The sequence below is a fragment of the Mercurialis annua genome, linkage group LG3 (assembly GCF_937616625.2).
Source record: "Mercurialis annua linkage group LG3, ddMerAnnu1.2, whole genome shotgun sequence".
NCBI lineage: Eukaryota > Viridiplantae > Streptophyta > Magnoliopsida > Malpighiales > Euphorbiaceae > Mercurialis > Mercurialis annua.
In genome coordinates, this window is record NC_065572.1 from 12,375,837 (window position 1) to 12,392,516 (window position 16,680).

General features: G+C 32.1%; 4 protein-coding genes across 4 annotated transcripts; 2 read left to right on the top strand and 2 right to left on the bottom strand.

Annotated features, from left to right (window-relative positions):
* The first annotated feature begins 1,455 nt into the window (after positions 1 to 1,455).
* LOC130015245 (uncharacterized) lies at positions 1,456 to 4,466 on the top strand. The gene is made up of 6 exons (XM_056105011.1): positions 1,456 to 2,058; positions 2,394 to 3,221; positions 3,323 to 3,649; positions 3,727 to 3,780; positions 3,891 to 4,322; positions 4,389 to 4,466. Exons 1-6 carry the CDS (start codon positions 1,798 to 1,800, stop codon positions 4,464 to 4,466), a joined length of 1,980 nt encoding a protein of 659 aa, XP_055960986.1. The 5' UTR covers positions 1,456 to 1,797.
* Positions 4,467 to 4,571: 105 nt separating this feature from the next.
* LOC126674628 (uncharacterized) lies at positions 4,572 to 6,338 on the top strand. Its single transcript, XM_050369108.2, has 5 exons — positions 4,572 to 4,633; positions 4,714 to 5,024; positions 5,098 to 5,221; positions 5,331 to 5,848; positions 5,927 to 6,338. Exons 1-5 carry the CDS (start codon positions 4,604 to 4,606, stop codon positions 6,171 to 6,173), a joined length of 1,230 nt encoding a protein of 409 aa, XP_050225065.2. The 5' UTR covers positions 4,572 to 4,603; the 3' UTR covers positions 6,174 to 6,338.
* A 297-nt stretch (positions 6,339 to 6,635) lies between these two features.
* Positions 6,636 to 9,029, bottom strand: LOC126672277 (uncharacterized). Its single transcript, XM_050366225.2, has 2 exons — positions 7,230 to 9,029; positions 6,636 to 7,079 (listed from the first exon to the last, which is right to left on the bottom strand). The coding sequence occupies exons 1-2, from the start codon at positions 9,027 to 9,029 to the stop codon at positions 6,636 to 6,638; spliced, it is 2,244 nt and encodes a 747-aa protein (XP_050222182.2).
* A 1,899-nt stretch (positions 9,030 to 10,928) lies between these two features.
* LOC126675178 (uncharacterized) lies at positions 10,929 to 16,372 on the bottom strand. Its single transcript, XM_050369779.2, has 19 exons — positions 16,075 to 16,372; positions 15,911 to 15,948; positions 15,803 to 15,825; positions 15,108 to 15,214; positions 14,904 to 14,955; positions 14,724 to 14,808; positions 14,222 to 14,312; positions 13,654 to 13,692; positions 13,464 to 13,531; positions 13,292 to 13,354; positions 13,118 to 13,173; positions 12,963 to 13,036; positions 12,703 to 12,795; positions 12,518 to 12,619; positions 12,232 to 12,312; positions 12,035 to 12,126; positions 11,883 to 11,898; positions 11,363 to 11,473; positions 10,929 to 11,270 (listed from the first exon to the last, which is right to left on the bottom strand). The coding sequence occupies exons 1-19, from the start codon at positions 16,195 to 16,197 to the stop codon at positions 11,169 to 11,171; spliced, it is 1,416 nt and encodes a 471-aa protein (XP_050225736.1). The 5' UTR covers positions 16,198 to 16,372; the 3' UTR covers positions 10,929 to 11,168.
* Positions 16,373 to 16,680: the final 308 nt, after the last annotated feature.

Below are 16,680 nucleotides of genomic sequence, written 5' to 3' on the forward strand. Positions count from 1 at the left end.
ATTTTAAAATTCACTCATTTTCTAAAATTTCTCATTTAAATTCCCACCTAAAAGGTGAGAAAATTAATGTTCATCATTTACCTAAAAAGTGAGAAAGTTAAAATTCATCATTTATTATGAGTTATGGATTGTTTTACCATTTAATTATTCTAAATATATCTTTATAAATCTATAGATTTTATACACATTTCAAACGATGAAATTTATAAATTCATGAATTTCACATTATATTAATTTTAAATTTATAAATTTAGTAAAATCAATTGATTTTAATTTTTTTTAATTCCAACGATGTTTTAATTTAATTATTTTGATTTTCAAAAGTCAAAAAAAATTATCACCTATAAGCCTATAATATATAACGAAGCATCAATAAATTCATAAAGTGGTTTGAAAACTTGGTCACATGCAAACAATATAGCCATTGTAATTAACACAAATAGTTAAAAGAAAAAATTAATGTTGAAAGATAATACTTATGAAGTTAAATGTGTGAAAGTGTGACATTAGGCTTAAAAATTAATATATTTCCCATGACCATAACAACAATTTTGGTGCACTCATCCAAATGCCCGTGAATTGCCTACATTTTTTGACCTCTTCCCTTCGAAAGACAACAAAAGCTTCACCTACATATATTTTCAGTTTCTCGAGAAGGAAATGCCATATGGTGGTTACTAATGTAAGACACTATTGTGTTTATATGAATAATTTTGCTAAAATGTATTTTTGGATCCCTCTATTAAAACGTCTCGAAGTGCATTAAGAGGTCATGGATTCAAATCTTGCTTCCGTAACTAATAAATAACAAATTGAGACTAAAATTGTAGGTTATCTTTGTCAAAAAAAAAAACATAGTACCTATTGTTAGGTCCTTTCGTTGCAAAAAGTATTAATAGTATCAAGTCAGACTAAAAAAGTAAATTGATTGAGGGATTTAATTTCAACAAAAAAATAAAAATGTATGTATCCGATTCAAAAACATGCAATGTGAAAAAATGAAAATAAAAGTTATTTTGGTCACACTAATAGCGTGTGAAGTACACACTTTTTTTTCATGGAGACGCCTAATTTTTACAAAATTAAAAATGTAGAAACTCAATCATAGCAAATAAAAATAGAGGGATTCAGTTCAAAAAATATAATAATATACAAATTCAATATGCATTTTGCCAATAATTATGTGGACTACTATTTCATGGCCTTTCTCACTCCCCGAGAGCCAAAACAAATAGAGGAATTTGCACAAAACACTTTTTTTTTAATTTATTTGTTTTAAATACCTCAATTTTAAAAATTTACTTTTTTACTCTATTTTTTTATTGTTTTTAGTTGTACCTCAATTAGCAAAATAACTTAGAGAAAATAACAGAAAAGCCAAGAAAAAGCCTTCTATTTTCGGACAATACAATGTTAATTAATTGTTTTTCTTTCTTACCACATTAATTTCACAAATTACCAGCTCCTTTTAATAGTTTTCAGCCAGCACCACCTTCCTCCCTTCATCCCAAGCCTACACGTGTCTAGCAAAACACACATGTATCGTGCTCTGTTAATTTTCAACTTCTTCTCTTCTTTATTGCTCTTTTTACCGTTTTTTCAAACTTATGCTGATTCCTCTCTTTTCTTCTTCCCTCTCGCACACGATCTCTCATGATTTCAATCGTTTATCCTTCTTCATTTACAGTTTTCTTTTTACTTCCTATTTTTTAGCCATTATCAATGTAGTGTGTAACGTGCATTTAGGTTTTAGGCTCCACATTTGCTATTAACTGCATTTTATCTATAAATAGCAACATGGTTTCTACAAGATCAACTCCTACAAAAGAGAAGAAGGATTTTGTTGTTCCTGTAAAAATGAAGCGGAAATTAGTAAAAAAAGCTGAAAAAGATGTTGAAGGAAGTGGTGTTGCTTCTGCCTCTGAGAATGTCAAAGTAAAGGGAAAAAAGGTGGATGAAACTGGTTTGAAAAAAAGGCGTTTGGCTTTTGATGCTGTACCTGATCATCAGAAAGTTCAGAAATCCTTGCATATTGAAGAACCAACTCGTTTGGTTCAGGTAATTTTTTTTATATCTGTATTTTTCATGTATAAGAGATATATTTTGATATGTAATGTCATGTTCCATTTTAAGATTAGTTTATAAAATAAGTTTATTAATCCTTGTATCATTTATGTATATTATATGTATCTTAGATCTGTGTTTTTTTAGGCTCTAAGATTTGTGTTTTTCATTTTAAGTTTACATTAGTAGGCTCTAAGATCTGTGTTTTTGTAAATGTTATATATGCATCTTATATGTTTTTTTTCATGTAAAATTATTTTGTATACAAATATTGTATTTTAGATTTACTAATTATGTATTTTTTGTGTATCATTTGTGTATATTTGTAGAACTGGGACTACTTGTTAGATGCGGAAGATCGTTACACTTGTAGAGTGACTATACCTTTAAATTTCAAATATATTGAGGACATCAAGAAAACTCTTTCTGATACTCAGCTGGAACTTTTCAAGAAGACATTTCTTGGTCATTTTTTAGACTTGTCGCCGTTGTGTAATCAGCCTCAGCTTATACATTCTTTGTTGCTGCGAGAAGTGAAGCATCCAAATAATAGGGAATTGTGGTTTAAAGTTTCTGGACATAAACTGCGGTTTAGTATTGATGAATTTGCTGTGATTACGGGGTTAAATTGTGTTGGTGATTTCAATCCTGTTTCTTATGCTCCATTACAGAATCAGTTGATTGATACCTATTTCCCAAATAGTGAAGTTACTCGAGATGGATTGGGTGTCATATTTCTGAACAAGGTTTTCAAGTCGGATGAAGATGCGGTTAAATTGGCCGTAATTTACTTGTTTGAGTGCTATTTGTGCTCAAATGAGATTAAATTTCAAAATGTAAGTCGCTTTTTTATGGATATGGTTGATAGTGGGGACTATAACTCATATCCTTGGGGGATAATGGTTTTTCGATCTACCATTGCTGATATGAAGAAGAGGTTTGCTACAAGAAGACGACTCAAGTTTTATAGGCTTAACAGTTTCCCTTTGGCTTTGCAAATCTGGTTCTATGAAGTCTGCCCTTTTGCTACTAATAAGATATGTTTTCCTGTTACTAAACCAATGTTAGTTCCTCGAATGCTAAAATGGCTCAAGAGTCAGGACAAATTAACAATCAAATATCTGAATGAGGCATTTTTTGATCAGACGCGTGAGCAGGTATGCTGTTTTTTTAACAGAAATTTAATTTCTGTTACTTTTATGAATCATTTATGTATAATTCATGTATCTTAACTGTATTTTTGTTTTCTTTTTGTCAGTTGATGCTGAAGAATATTGTTCCTACAGCTCAAGAAAAAATGTCTCTTGATATATCTGGTTTTTTCCAAACTGGAAAGAAGAAAATAGTTGAAGATTTGGATTTTTCAACTGATGATGACGCTATTCTTGCTGATTACCTCAAATGTAAACAAGTTGAGTCTTCGAGACGAAGAAAAACATTTAATCTGTTGAAGAGTCGACTTAATGGTATCGAATCAAGTCAACTGAAAATAAAATCTGAATTTTCTTCTTTGAAGACGGAGGTGAGAGTCATTTATGACTGTATGACGGTGATTGGCGATCATTTTGGCTTAAGCATGCCTAAGGTATCTTTTATTATTAATTATAGTTTTTTGAATATCTTTAATGTTTTTGTTTAAGCTAATTTATCTATTTTTTATAGTTTCCTAAGTCTGTTGCTGTAAATGAAGTTCCCAATGATGATGATAATATGGGGGTAAGGGGTTTTTATTTTATATTTTAATGTATCATGGCGTGTATCAAAACTGTATATTTTATGTATCATACAAACTGTATATCATTTTGTGTATTTAAACTGTATTTCAGGTTTCTGATTACAATTTTCAAACTGGATATAAAGATGATGCTGATAATGGCGAGGACGGTGATGATGAGTATGAGAAAAATGAAGAAGAGAACAAAGATGAGGATGAGAAAAATGAAGAAGAGGACAAAGATGAGGCTGAGGATAAAAAAGATGAGGCTGAGGATAAAAAAGATGAGGCTGAGGAGAAAGAAGATGAGGCTGAGAAGGACAAAAATGAGGCTGAGAATAAAAAAGATGAGTCTGAGGAGAAAGAAGATGAGGCTGAGGAGGACAAAGAGGATGAGCAAAAAAATGTAGAAGATGAGAAGGATAATGATAGAAATGATGATGGTGGTGTTGGTGGTGGTAATAAGAAAGATGATGATGGTGGTGTTGGTGGTGGTAATAAGAAAGATGATGATGGCGGTGATGGTAGATCGATGCATGTTGAGGTATAATTTAATTTCTTCATGCTTAATTTCATTTTATATCTATATTTTAATTTTTTTTAATTTTAGGTCCCTGTTGAGGATGTAAATCAGGTTGGTTTAGAAACAGCTGCTGGGGAGGTATGTTGTGTATCAATCCTGTATTGAATATGTATCATTTAAGTATATTTATGTTATAATTGTTACTTTCCTGAAATTAATTTTTTCATGCTTAATTTTTTATTTTTTATTTGTATTTTAATTTTTAGGCCCCTGTTGAGAATGTAAGTCAGGTTGGTTTGGAAATGGCTGATGTGAAAATGGCTGCTGGCGAGGTATGTTTTGTATCAATATGGTATCAAATATGTATCAGTTATGTATATTTATGTTATAATTGTTTTTTTCTAAATTTTAGTTTTCTATGGGGAGAGCAAGTGAAGCTGATGTGAAAATGGTTGCTGATGAGGTTCTATTTTCTGAGAAGAAGAATTTTACTACTCCTATGGATAACAAACGGAATATCAAGCCAAGTATTTTATTGAAATCTCCATACTTGGCTGAATTCAGTTCTGGAAACAACGAATACCGCATAGAGAATGCTACTTTTGTTGTTCCTAAATTGTGTCCATTGGACAATAATTTAGGAGATGTTTTAATGTGCGATGAATATCCGGAGTATCATGACTGGATTGGTAAAGGACATTTGAGATATCCCAAGGCCAAAGAGTAAGCTCTTTTTTGTTTAGATTTAAGCTTTTTTTATTGATATTTTATAGTTTTTGATATCTTTTGTTTGCAGAGGAAGATTTATTAAGGAAACAGAAAATTCTATCAATCCTCCTTTCAATTTTGGTGTTGATGTCATTGATGCGAAAGATTTCTTTTTCGTTCTGGAGTATGGTGGACAGTCATTGAATACACGGGTAATTGTTGTTTATTATTTAGTTGTGATACACATATGATACACATTTGATACATGTATTTTACTTAAAGATAATTTTAGTACACTTACAATACATTTTGTTAATGCAGCACATGGATATCTTATTTTACTATCTGAGGAAGAAAGGAAAATATAACAGTAGCATACAAATGAAGTTCACAACAACTGACAATTATTTCGATCAAACTTTTCAATCTTTTGTGAGGCTTTTCAAGGATACCGGAGACCGAGACCTGATTTATGAAGATCATCCAATTTCTCAGTATATACGTGGCAAACGTATGATTGCGAATACTCCATGGGCTGAGTGTGAATTTGTGCTGATCCCTTTCCATGTGTCTTCAAATAATCATTGGGCCCTTGCAGTACTGGATTTTAAGCTCAGGACGATCACAATCTATAATTCCATGCGTTCAACTTTGAGTGCTTCGTCAACTAGACTGATTGGGAATAATTATGCCTCTTATCTTCCTTTATTTCTTTCCAAGTTAGATGTGTTCAAAGATAATCCCTTTTCTGACTTGCGTTCACCGTTCTATACAAGTCAAGGATTAGAAGATTCTTTTCAGTTGATTGTTAAATATGACCTGCCAGAACAACAGTTCAAGTAAGTATAGTTTTTGTAATTTTATTTATTTTATATATATATTGTATCTGACATGTATTTTGTGTTTTTTTTATGCAGTGATTGTGGAGTTTTTGCATTCTCTTTTGCTGAATATATTGTGCATGGGAGAGAGCAAGAGCTTACAAAAGAATTTGATGTGAATTCCCATCGAAAGCGTTTGGCTTTTTGTCTTTATAAGTATGGAAAATGGAAGAATATGTTTCATGTTGTCAGTGAATCAGAGAGTTATCAGGACAAGAACCAAAAGGATGGGAATGTGAAAGCAAAAAGATACAAGATTCGAGCTGGAAAACTGAAACTGTAGTTGTTATTTTGAATGAACAATGTTTTTTTATGCTTTTTGTGTGTTTTATTTTTTAGGTTTGTTTGAACACTGTTTTTTGTTTGAATTAATGAAGTAAACAATGTTTTTTGTTTGAATTAATGAAGTAATCTTTTACTTTAATATTCCTTTTTATTCACACTTGCACTTTTTTTTAAGTTGAATGTATCATTTATGTATCTTACAGGTATAATATATGTATCTGAATTTAACATGTTACCAGATATACATATGTAATTGTTTTTGTGATGCTGTATGTATTATTTTGTGTATCATATATGTATCAAACCTGTATAATATATGTATCTGACATTTAATATAATATCAGATATGTATGTTCTACGCAATTAGAAATTGACATACATCACTCTTTAATGTATCAGAATTGTATATAATACTTGGAAGTTTAAACTATAATAAAAAACACTGAAAGAAATGAATAATCTAGGTATCTTTTGGCTTGTTTCGGCATGTCTTCCTATTATGTCCAGCGTGTCCGCATTTTCCACATTGCCCTTGATTTGGATCGTTTTTCGGATTTCCCCACTTTGACTGGTACCTACCCTTTTTAGGCCTTCCAGTTCGTGTTCTATGTTGGGGTGGTTTGACAATCATGTTCTTGATATGTTCTGGAATAATCCATTCTTCTTCCTTCTCCAATGGATATACAGTTTCAGAATATGTCGCTAACATAGCTGCATTTGTATAGTATCTTGAGCAGTACGCATAAGGTTCAATCTTCTTGTCGGCTAGAAATGCTATGGCATGTTTACAAGGAATTTCATCGATATCAAACTTTTTGCATGTACATGTTCTCTCGACCATGTTGACTGTGTACTTTTTACCATTCTCGAGAACTGTTATGATATCATCTGAAGATGGTTTCACCTAGTATAATAAAAACAATAGCAAGATACCGTTTATATACATATTTGATACATTAAAAAAGACAGAAATTTATGAACTTCACAGAAAAGCAGATATATAATATATACAACATAAAATAGTGCTGTACTATCTAATATGAGTTTTACATACCTGTAGTTTCAGTGAATTAATGTAATTTTGCAGAAGTATATCTTCATGGATGGTTGAAAGTGTTGTGACTGTATCGATAGCAATTTTTCTGTGTTTGTATGAGTACTCTTGTTGGAGGTCATGTAGGTGCATAAATAAGGCTGTGATCGGCAGTTCTCTTGCATGTAATATTGCTGCGTTTAATGATTCAGCTAAATTAGATGTCATAGTTTTATACCTGTTTTTGAGAGAATGTACCCTTGACCACCTTTCATATTTGATTTGCTGAAGAAATGGTCTTACTCGAGCATCTAAGCTGTCCAACACTTTCATGTGGTAGTCAAATTCAACCTCAGTGTATGCTCTTGCTGCTGCAAAGAAAGGTTCTTTAAGTTTCTTGGCATTTCTCTTGAAATTTGTCTTGAGGTTATTGAGAAGGTGAAACATGCATACGCCATGAGTAGCTTCAGGATAAATCCTTTTAATAGCTGACTCTATGCTGAGATGTCTATCTGATACAATGCAGATACCTTCTCTTGTTCCAAAGGCCTGTTTTATTTTAGTGAAGAAATAATGCCATGAGTCATCATTTTCTGAATCCACAGCAGAAAATGCTAGAGGAAACAGCTTTCCAGCTGCATCTTGAGCTGTTGCAACAAGAAGTGTGCCACCAAATGTTGCCTTTAAGAATGTAGCATCAACTACAATTATTGGTTTGCAATACTGCCATCCTGTAATTGAAGCTTTTAATGCTGTAAATACATACAAAAATGTGCTGTCATCTCTCAATTGTATGTCTATGCTAGATCCCGGGTTTCTAGTTCCAAGCATATATAAAAAAGTAGGCAGCGATTTGTAAGATTCACAAGGCTTTCCTCTTAACATTTCAAAGGCCAATTCTCTTGATCTCCAAGCCATCATATAACTGATCTTGACTCCATGTAAAGTCTGCATATCATTCCTTATATCTACTGGTGTGTATGTTGCTTTGACATTGAGATACTTCATTTTGATGGATGCCGCTATGTGTGATGCTGATGCTTGTTTTTGATTGCTGAATCTGGTCTCTATCGGGCATGTGTGGTTCATGTCTTGTTTACGAATGATGAACTGTTTTGTGTGAACATTAATTGACGCTTTCAGATACCATTGACATGTATCATCGATACATTTTACAAAAATGTTCTTTTGGCATGATTTAACTGTCTTTTGTTGGTAGTGATTATTGATTGCATGAAGTCGTAAGCATGCTTGAAGAGTAGCTTTATCTTTGAAAGTTTTTCCAACTGTCAGATCTATATCTTGTAGTGGATCTGATACTGATTCTTGATTTTGATCATCGTTACAGTCTATTGTATCAATTGCAAGAAGTTTTGTATACTGACCTATTTCGTCGAATGTATCAAACATGTATCTATCGTGTATCGATATGGTATCTTGGTCTCTGTTTGATTCTGAAATAGCTGTTGAAATACTTGCTGCTGCATCTGGAAGAATTGTCTGTATCTGGCTAGTATCACTGATAACTACTATGCAGAGAGGATACATAGTGAAGTCGATTTCCTTTTTCTTGATTTCTAAGTAAAATCTGAAGCTTGAATCATCACTGATTTTGAGTGGTGGATACTGAATCTTTACTTGATATTTTATCTCAATATTCTGTTTTTCCAAATTTACTTGTATTTCTTGTGCTATTATGTGTAGAAGATCCAAATATGTAGAATTTTGAGGAATCATGACACCAATAACTTCAAAATCTGCATATTGATTTGCTTCAATCCAATTGCCTTTGTGTTGTATCATCACTGGAATAGATTCCATGATGATACAATATTTGAGATAAAAGATTTGAGGAAGAAGACGATGCTATTTTTGAGGAAGAAGACGATGGTATATTTTGTGTATTTGTGATGTGTTTTTGATTTGATATCTTTTAAAAAAGGAAAAAATCAAGTGTTATTTGAATCAGCTAGGAAAGAAACCCGTGTTTTAAGAGAATGCAACAACAAATAAGGCGCGGATCCCGTGGTAGATTCTCACTAACAGTAATGAGCTATCTATTACACGTGGCATCATATGATAGGGATGGTGGTGGTGAAAAGTTTTGATTGTTTTTGGTAGTAATGTAAAATAGGAGAGTTAGGTGGTATTTTGTGAAATACTGATTAATTAATGTGGTAAAAATGTGATTTTCTCAATAACTTATTTGTTTTTTACTCTCCTTTTTCTAAAAACACATGCATATCTCATTTTTTCTCTCTCCTCGTTTTCTCTCTCTTTTTTCTCTTTCCTCTTTCTCCTTTTTTTTTAATTTTTTCTTTTCTCTCTCCTTTTTCTCTTTCTTCCTTCTCATTTTTCCCTTTTTCTCTCTCTTCTTTTTCTCTCTTCTTCTTCTTCTTTCCTCTGCAACTTTTTTTCTTCGTTTTTTTTCGAATCTGCTTTTTCTATTTTACACATTATACAAATGAATTATAAGACAAAAAATTTGAATAAAAAAAGAGTCTAAGAGATAATATGATGGTGATAGATGAGAAAATTCTTCTTCTTCTTCTTCTTCTATTTTTTTTCTATGTTGTTTTAAATTATTGTAGCATCGTTTTTTGGAATTTTTTACAACTTCTTTTGAAAAAATCGTAATGTTCTTCATTAATGATATTTTGACCTGGTTTTCAAATGTTTTAAATTAATTTTAGAAATCGTTTGAAACTGTTTTCTCGAAACTGTTTTATACTGTTCGAAAACTTTGTAAACGGTTTGAAACTGTTTTATACTGTTTGAAACTGTTATTGTTTAAACTGTTTGAAAGTGTTTTTTAGAAACTTTTTAGACTGTTCGAGACCTTTGTAAACGGTTTGAAACTGTTTTATACTGTTCGAAATTTTTGTAAACGGTTTGAAACTGTTTTTTGAAACTGTTATTTTTTAGACTGTTTGAAAGCGTTTTTTAGAAACTGTATTAAACTGTTTGAAACTTTTGTAAACGGTTTGAAACTGCAATTGAAACTGTGTTTGAAACCGTTTTTAATAGATTTTTAATGAGAACAAGTAAATTAATAATTTATAGTTTTCTTTATTTTTGGAGAAAGTTATGATCGTTAGATTTGAATTCGAAGTGAAATTTGAAACTATTTGATTACGAATTAAAAATTCGAGCAGATCGAAATTAAATTTGAAAATCACAATAAATTTTTAAAAAATAATGATAGAATTAGAAAAATCAATTTGTTGAATTGTTATAAGTTGAAGATTTTGAATTTAATTGTTGATTTGTTATTATTTTTTTCACTTTAAATGAGATGAAGAAGAGAAGAAGAAGAAGAAACTATGAATAAAACATGTTAGGTATAAGTGGAGTATAAAAAATAAAACGCAGAGTAAAAACATAAGTGGCTGACACGCTTGGGGTATGTAAATCAAGTTAGAATTTTAGGGTTACCAAATGCTAATATTTTTCTAATATAGGTAATTAGCTAATTCTCTCAAACAAATATCTTTTCTACTCCAATCCAAACACAACTGCATTTGTTTGAGTGATAAATATCATTGACTTAAGAACCAAATTGCACCGGCTGTTTCAACCGGCTCAATTAGGAACCGGAGGTCCGCTCAGCTCAATCTTTTCTGATAATCAAAAATATAATACAACCTTTTCGAATCGATAGAAATTACAAAAACTAAAAGACAATTTGACTTTACAAAATTGTAGGCATTTGCCAGTCAATGGAGGAAAAAAATTCAGTCCCTTCAACTCTACAATTTTACTTAATAAAATGACTAAATGCCGTTCAAATTCAAGGTTCAGGAACAACTCTGACAGAAGAGAAGGCGTCGTGAAATAAACTTACTCTTGCATATCATATGATATCAAAACTGTATTGGTTTGTTCTGTGGCAACCATGTCATATTATGTTGATTTTCTATATAAAGTAAAAGGATTATAAATAATTACAGTTTAGAAACCTCAAATACGGCGTTTCTTCTTCTCCGGAGTTGCATGTACTTGTGCCTTTATCCCATAAGTTTTCAACTGGAAATTTTCAAAAGCCTCGGATACTGCTGCTACCTGAAAAATGGTATTACGCAACACAAGTTAGACAGGTGCAGAATAAAGTCAGACAAGATGTTTCCTGCGTAATTTTAAATGAGTTGGCGCACCATTTCAGGCTTTTTCGAGTAGACCCTCACTATCATATCTTGATAAGACGCTGGTAGCAAGTGACTGATGCGATCATCAGATATCGGAAATTTCTCATCACTCGCATAATCCTGAATGTATTACAGCATCAAAATAATCAAGACATTGTACAAAGATCATATGTTTAGGTTGCTTGTTGGAAAACTGTTAACATCCTGCTGTTTAAATAAACCATCAGCAAAGTCTAGTTCGTGATCATCATAAGAAGAAAAATTTATAGTTTACATCAAAAATATGCAACAAAAAGGGCAAGTTACATCATATTGTTTAGATAATATAAATTGCTTATTCTAAAGACTACGACTAAACACAATCAATTCATAACACTGCAAATCCATTACTACAGTCATTCTTTCAAGAATTTCTAATTGTTCCATTCTACGAACATCGAACCAAACAAAGTTATTTATGTAGCCAGTTAATTCTGAGAATCGAAACTGAAATATGTGTATACTTAAATCAAGATAGTGAGTCAAGTACCTGGAAAAAATTGATTCTGGAGAGGATATGGATCCAGGAGAAATAGAAAACAGAGACGGAAATAGTCAGTGGAGTGAACTATTCAGCCCAAAGTTACAAGGATAAGAGAGACATTATTCAAATGTAATGTAGATGGCTCATAATTGAAGTACCTTTCAAGAGGATTATGTCTTCCACAAGTCAAATCAATCCTAACATTGCTTACTACAACATCGTCTTCCTTCAGTAAAACACCACCATTTTTCTGCAAATTAAAAGTGTTCCTTAGCAGTAAATTCTTTCCGTAGAAAGAGAAAACATTTTAACAGCATTCCAGCGGAAATTTTAATGGCAAGAATTATGTGAAAACCTGCGAACAAACAATGTCTTTTGCTGTGACATCTTTGAAGTTTTCCACTTTGTCCTTAGGAACAGCATACTCATTACAGAACTGCCATAGATAAAAATGAAACCAAAAAAAAATACTCTTCAGTTTTTCGAATCATATAGAGTATTTAGCTTAAAATGATAACATACAGTATACACAAAAGAATCAGAATTTACAATGTTGACCATATTAACCAGTTGCAAGATAAAAGACAAGGGGCAAATTATTTTAATACAAGAGAAACTGAAATGTTAGCAAGCTGCTCTACCTGGTACAAGTTTCTCCGACGTATCCGCAGAAGCAAATCCCTAGACTCCCTCAGTTCTACATCAGGAGCTGTCTCGATAGTTTTGATTATTGTGTCATCTAGCTGCAATTCCAGCAATAAAGCATAATCAAGTAAAAGAAATTAAATCTTTTATAATAATATTATATCAGAAAGATCATTGTTACCTTCCAATATTCAGAAGGATCTTCAATATAAGATGATATTTGCAGATAATCATTTGCCTTCAACAAGGCATCAACTAGCATAAGCTCGATTGCCTGAAATAGGGTCCCAATAATTTTAAGCAAGTAAATATCAATGAAAAACAATAGTTCAAATGATGGTTCAATTTCATAAGGAAATAAATGGAACTAAATTGGCTAACAATTACATGTCAGTATGCACCAAGAATATTATACTAGCAAAGAACTCGTCCTGGCTTTACCTTTACTTTTGGATGAGTATAAACAGTCCGATAAAGGTCAGCACGAGTGACAAACAACTTGTAGATGGAAAGATCTAACAAAATAGTCAGCAGCATTAGGAAAGAGATAATGAAGATCAGATCTAAATGATTTTGAAATATATAGCAATACTAACAATCCTTAGCACGATAGCAAATTTCATCACCCATTACCCGCATTGTCTCCATCAACCTACAATGTAACAAACCAAGAAGACTTTTCTGTCAAATTCATTTATTGTTTGCTAGGTTGTGAAACATTATTATGACCAGTAGCAAAATAAACTCAACCGGAGGACGTTAATGATAACCTTGGAAACTCAAAACTGCATCCTATACCACAAGCTCTGCAATCACGGGAAATGTAATCAAACCTATGACAACAAAACCTTCAGTTAGAATCCCATCGCAAGCATTATAATGAAGCTTCAAGTAAGAAATTTAAATCATGAGGTTATTACTGGAAGAACCTATAAACCTCACTTGTCTACATCGATTCCATTTCGACCATTTGCAACAATATCATATAAGAAGCGCTTCTCCTTTGTTTCCTGTATTTTAAAGAAAATACTATAAATCTTATATAATGAGAATCATAAATTCAGTACAGAATAAACATGTTACATTCACCAAATGTAGTATGTGAGAAAAGAGCCTAGGAAAAAGTCCTTACTTTTGTCTGTGCAAACTCCGAGCTAGCTAATATCATATCCTGAAAACAAATAAGACTACATTAACAATGTTAAGTAGTAAGCCACATCATAAACTTAGAAGGAAAAAAAAACTATACTCACACACATACATGGGAGAGAGACAAAACATAGAACAGTAAATATAAGTTAAACATTTACAGATACTGAATTGTGAATGATATATAAAAAAATAAAAGAACATGATGAAGCTGCTCATCATCTACATACGAGTCATTCAATGATTTATTCCAAAAATATAAGAGTTTTACTGTACTCTTGTTACTGATACTATTGTGGCATGAAGAATTAGAATGAAACAAGTCTTAGGCTTCCAAGCATGAACACACCAAAAACTCCTAAAGGAACCAGTTGGTGGAAATATTTTCAAGTTTGTAATGTACTTTGCATGGAAATGATCATTTTTCCTCTGTTATTCTATTCAAACTTCAATTGGAAAAGATTGTGGCAGCACCTACACAATTGTGTGCATCTATAACTCCCATAACAATCACTACTGTTCAATAGAAGTGATCGAACAGAATGTTATACCTTAACTCTTCTCATCATTTCCGACTCAACATCAATATGGTGCTCATCAACAATGTAGTCAACCATTCTTGCAGACATTTGTTCGTGACACCTAAGAAATATAGTTACACTAAAATTAGATAAGCAAGAAACCTACAAACTCGTTAAAACTTGGAAGTAAAGTTCACTAGGAAAAACAACAAACGAAAACACAAAGTCTGCCCAAGGTAATTAGCTAAAAGAAAAAACCTCTTAAATTACATGGCACCTAATGAATAAGTAGCAGCATGATGAAAACACAAACACACATGCAGAAGTACAGAAACCTGTCTCAAAATAAATCTACAGGAAAATAATAAGAAGAGCCAGTAATCATCATAGTTTTTTTATGTTCATCGCATAAGCACCAGTTTGCTAGGAAAACATAATGTTCGCAAAGAAGGACATACTATCAGATTGGATGCTAATGTTTCATATGTCAATGAAGTGGTCTAATTAAGACCATCTAAGACATAAAGCATACCATTTTGCACCATTGGTAACTCTGGGGAGAAACTCACGTTCAAACAAGTGACTGAACGGACCATGGCCCACATCATGCAGAAGTCCTACAAAATGGAATAACAGATTATAGAACTATTAAAAAGAATAGCTGACTTCAAACAGAATCACAATCAACTTTAAGTTAAAGACAATAATTGACCTGCAAGCTTCACTGTCTGGACATCAAAGTGATCAATACCTAGCTCCAAACCCTATAATTAATTGAAGAATTACATGTAAATATAAGGATATAAGTGCGAGAAAAAATGAAATAAAACTGCTGCAGTTAATTTTTTTCCCCTAATTAGGTGAACCGTAACAGTTAGAAGGATCAGAACATGTAAAAAAGACAACAGGTTCGCACCTGGTAAGTTTTCAGCCTTTCCACAGCTCCACCAGCAAGCCAATAAACACCAAGAGAATGCTCAAATCTGGAATGTGTTGCCCCAGGATAAACCAGGTGGGTTGCACCTAAACCCCAACAAAAACATATTTAATTTACGTAATCTAACTTTATGTACAGTGTAAGTTCATGAGGTATGATACATTAAGCTGTTTAAATCATGAGTGCTTATGAGTAAGATAGATGTCAAAGATATCACATTATACCATGAACGATACATGCAAAAGAAAACAAATAAACCCAATACATTAAAACAGCCAAAAGCCCGATTAACTTCCACATACTTTTATCGTTTTACCATGTTTTATATGAACTAGTTGATGCAGCATAACCCTAATCTAGACATGAAAAAATCAAACCTTACTCAATCAATTATAACATTCAAAAGGCCGTAGTTGCTAAAGTTCAATCCTTGTAACTAATAACATGATATCAGTCAACAAGAATGGCATGAAGAATTGAGCAAAGTTTTACATTCGATATCATTTCCACAAGGCGGTAAATACACGTTGCTAGACTTCACAGTAATCATTAATTCGAGTTTCCAACAGACACACCGAAAGAGAAAGATACATAAGGTATAAACTTGTAACAAGTATGTAAACTTAACTTTCTTTCTAATACTTAAAATAAAACCAAGGAGCAACAAAACTCACCTAACTGTTTGAGCTCACGAAGCCTGTAATGCAAAACAAAAGTCACATATCAACACATAATACATAGAATTGCAAAGAAAAACCAGTAAACTTATGAACAAAACTTGCCTTTGAAACTGCTCAGTATCCATAAACTTCAAAGAAAGCTGCAAAACCAACAAAAACATTAACAACAAAACACTCAAAATTAACATATAAATGACTACCAATCAAAATTTAAAAACCCCAGAAACAAAATTCCCTCAAAAAGTTTAAAAAAAAAAACCACATACAGGATCGAGATAGATGTTGCCATGGACATTATCATGAACATGTTTGAGTAATCTGGGATTAGGGGATACAGGGAATCCATTTAGTGGTGTAAAAGAGTTGTCTTGGTTGCAAAAAGCTCCCATTTTTGTTGCAGAGAGAGCAAAAAGAAGAGAGTTTGGTAATGGGTAGATAGTGGTTTAAAAAAAGGAGGAATCTCTGTGAAATTCTTCTCAAATTCTATAATTTTAACAAGTGGAAACACACTAAGTTTTGGTGCCGCTAAAATATACAGTGAGATATAATGAAATTCAAAATCTCGATTCAATCTCCACAAAAATTCATTCTTTTATATTTAACTAGTATCGCCTTAAGTGCTACACACGTGGCTCGTAATGTGACTCGTCAATTTTTTTTTAATGTTTAATTTAAAGTGGATAGGGTAGATATAGTGAATTTGAAATTTTTCTTTTATTATAATCCTGGCATTTTTATTTGGATGTCCTGCTATGTTTATGCTTTTATTTATAGATGGTGATGCAATGAGGAGCTACTGATTTTCCTCGAGAATTTGATGGAAATTTTAAATTGTAATAATTTAAAAAAATTTACAAAATTTAAATAAACAA

Excerpts from the sequence above, each read along its gene's own strand:
- LOC130015245 (XM_056105011.1), top strand. The coding sequence starts at position 1,798 with ATGGTTTCTACAAGATCAACTCCTACAAAAGAGAAGAAGGATTTTGTT. Across the intron at positions 3,650-3,726 it reads TTGGCTTAAGCATGCCTAAG|TTTCCTAAGTCTGTTGCTGT; the intron begins GTATCTTTTATT and ends TATTTTTTATAG. Across the intron at positions 3,781-3,890 it reads ATGATGATGATAATATGGGG|GTTTCTGATTACAATTTTCA; the intron begins GTAAGGGGTTTT and ends ACTGTATTTCAG.
- LOC126674628 (XM_050369108.2), top strand. The coding sequence starts at position 4,604 with ATGGCTGATGTGAAAATGGCTGCTGGCGAG. Across the intron at positions 5,025-5,097 it reads AGATATCCCAAGGCCAAAGA|AGGAAGATTTATTAAGGAAA; the intron begins GTAAGCTCTTTT and ends TTTTGTTTGCAG. Across the intron at positions 5,222-5,330 it reads GACAGTCATTGAATACACGG|CACATGGATATCTTATTTTA; the intron begins GTAATTGTTGTT and ends TTGTTAATGCAG.
- LOC126672277 (XM_050366225.2), bottom strand. The coding sequence starts at position 9,029 with ATGGAATCTATTCCAGTGATGATACAACACAAAGGCAATTGGATTGAA. Across the intron at positions 7,080-7,229 it reads TTAATTCACTGAAACTACAG|GTGAAACCATCTTCAGATGA; the intron begins GTATGTAAAACT and ends TTATTATACTAG.
- LOC126675178 (XM_050369779.2), bottom strand. The coding sequence starts at position 16,197 with ATGGGAGCTTTTTGCAACCAAGACAACTCTTTTACACCACTAAATGGA. Across the intron at positions 14,809-14,903 it reads CCAGACAGTGAAGCTTGCAG|GACTTCTGCATGATGTGGGC; the intron begins GTCAATTATTGT and ends TCCATTTTGTAG. Across the intron at positions 12,127-12,231 it reads AAGACATTGTTTGTTCGCAG|AAAAATGGTGGTGTTTTACT; the intron begins GTTTTCACATAA and ends TTTAATTTGCAG.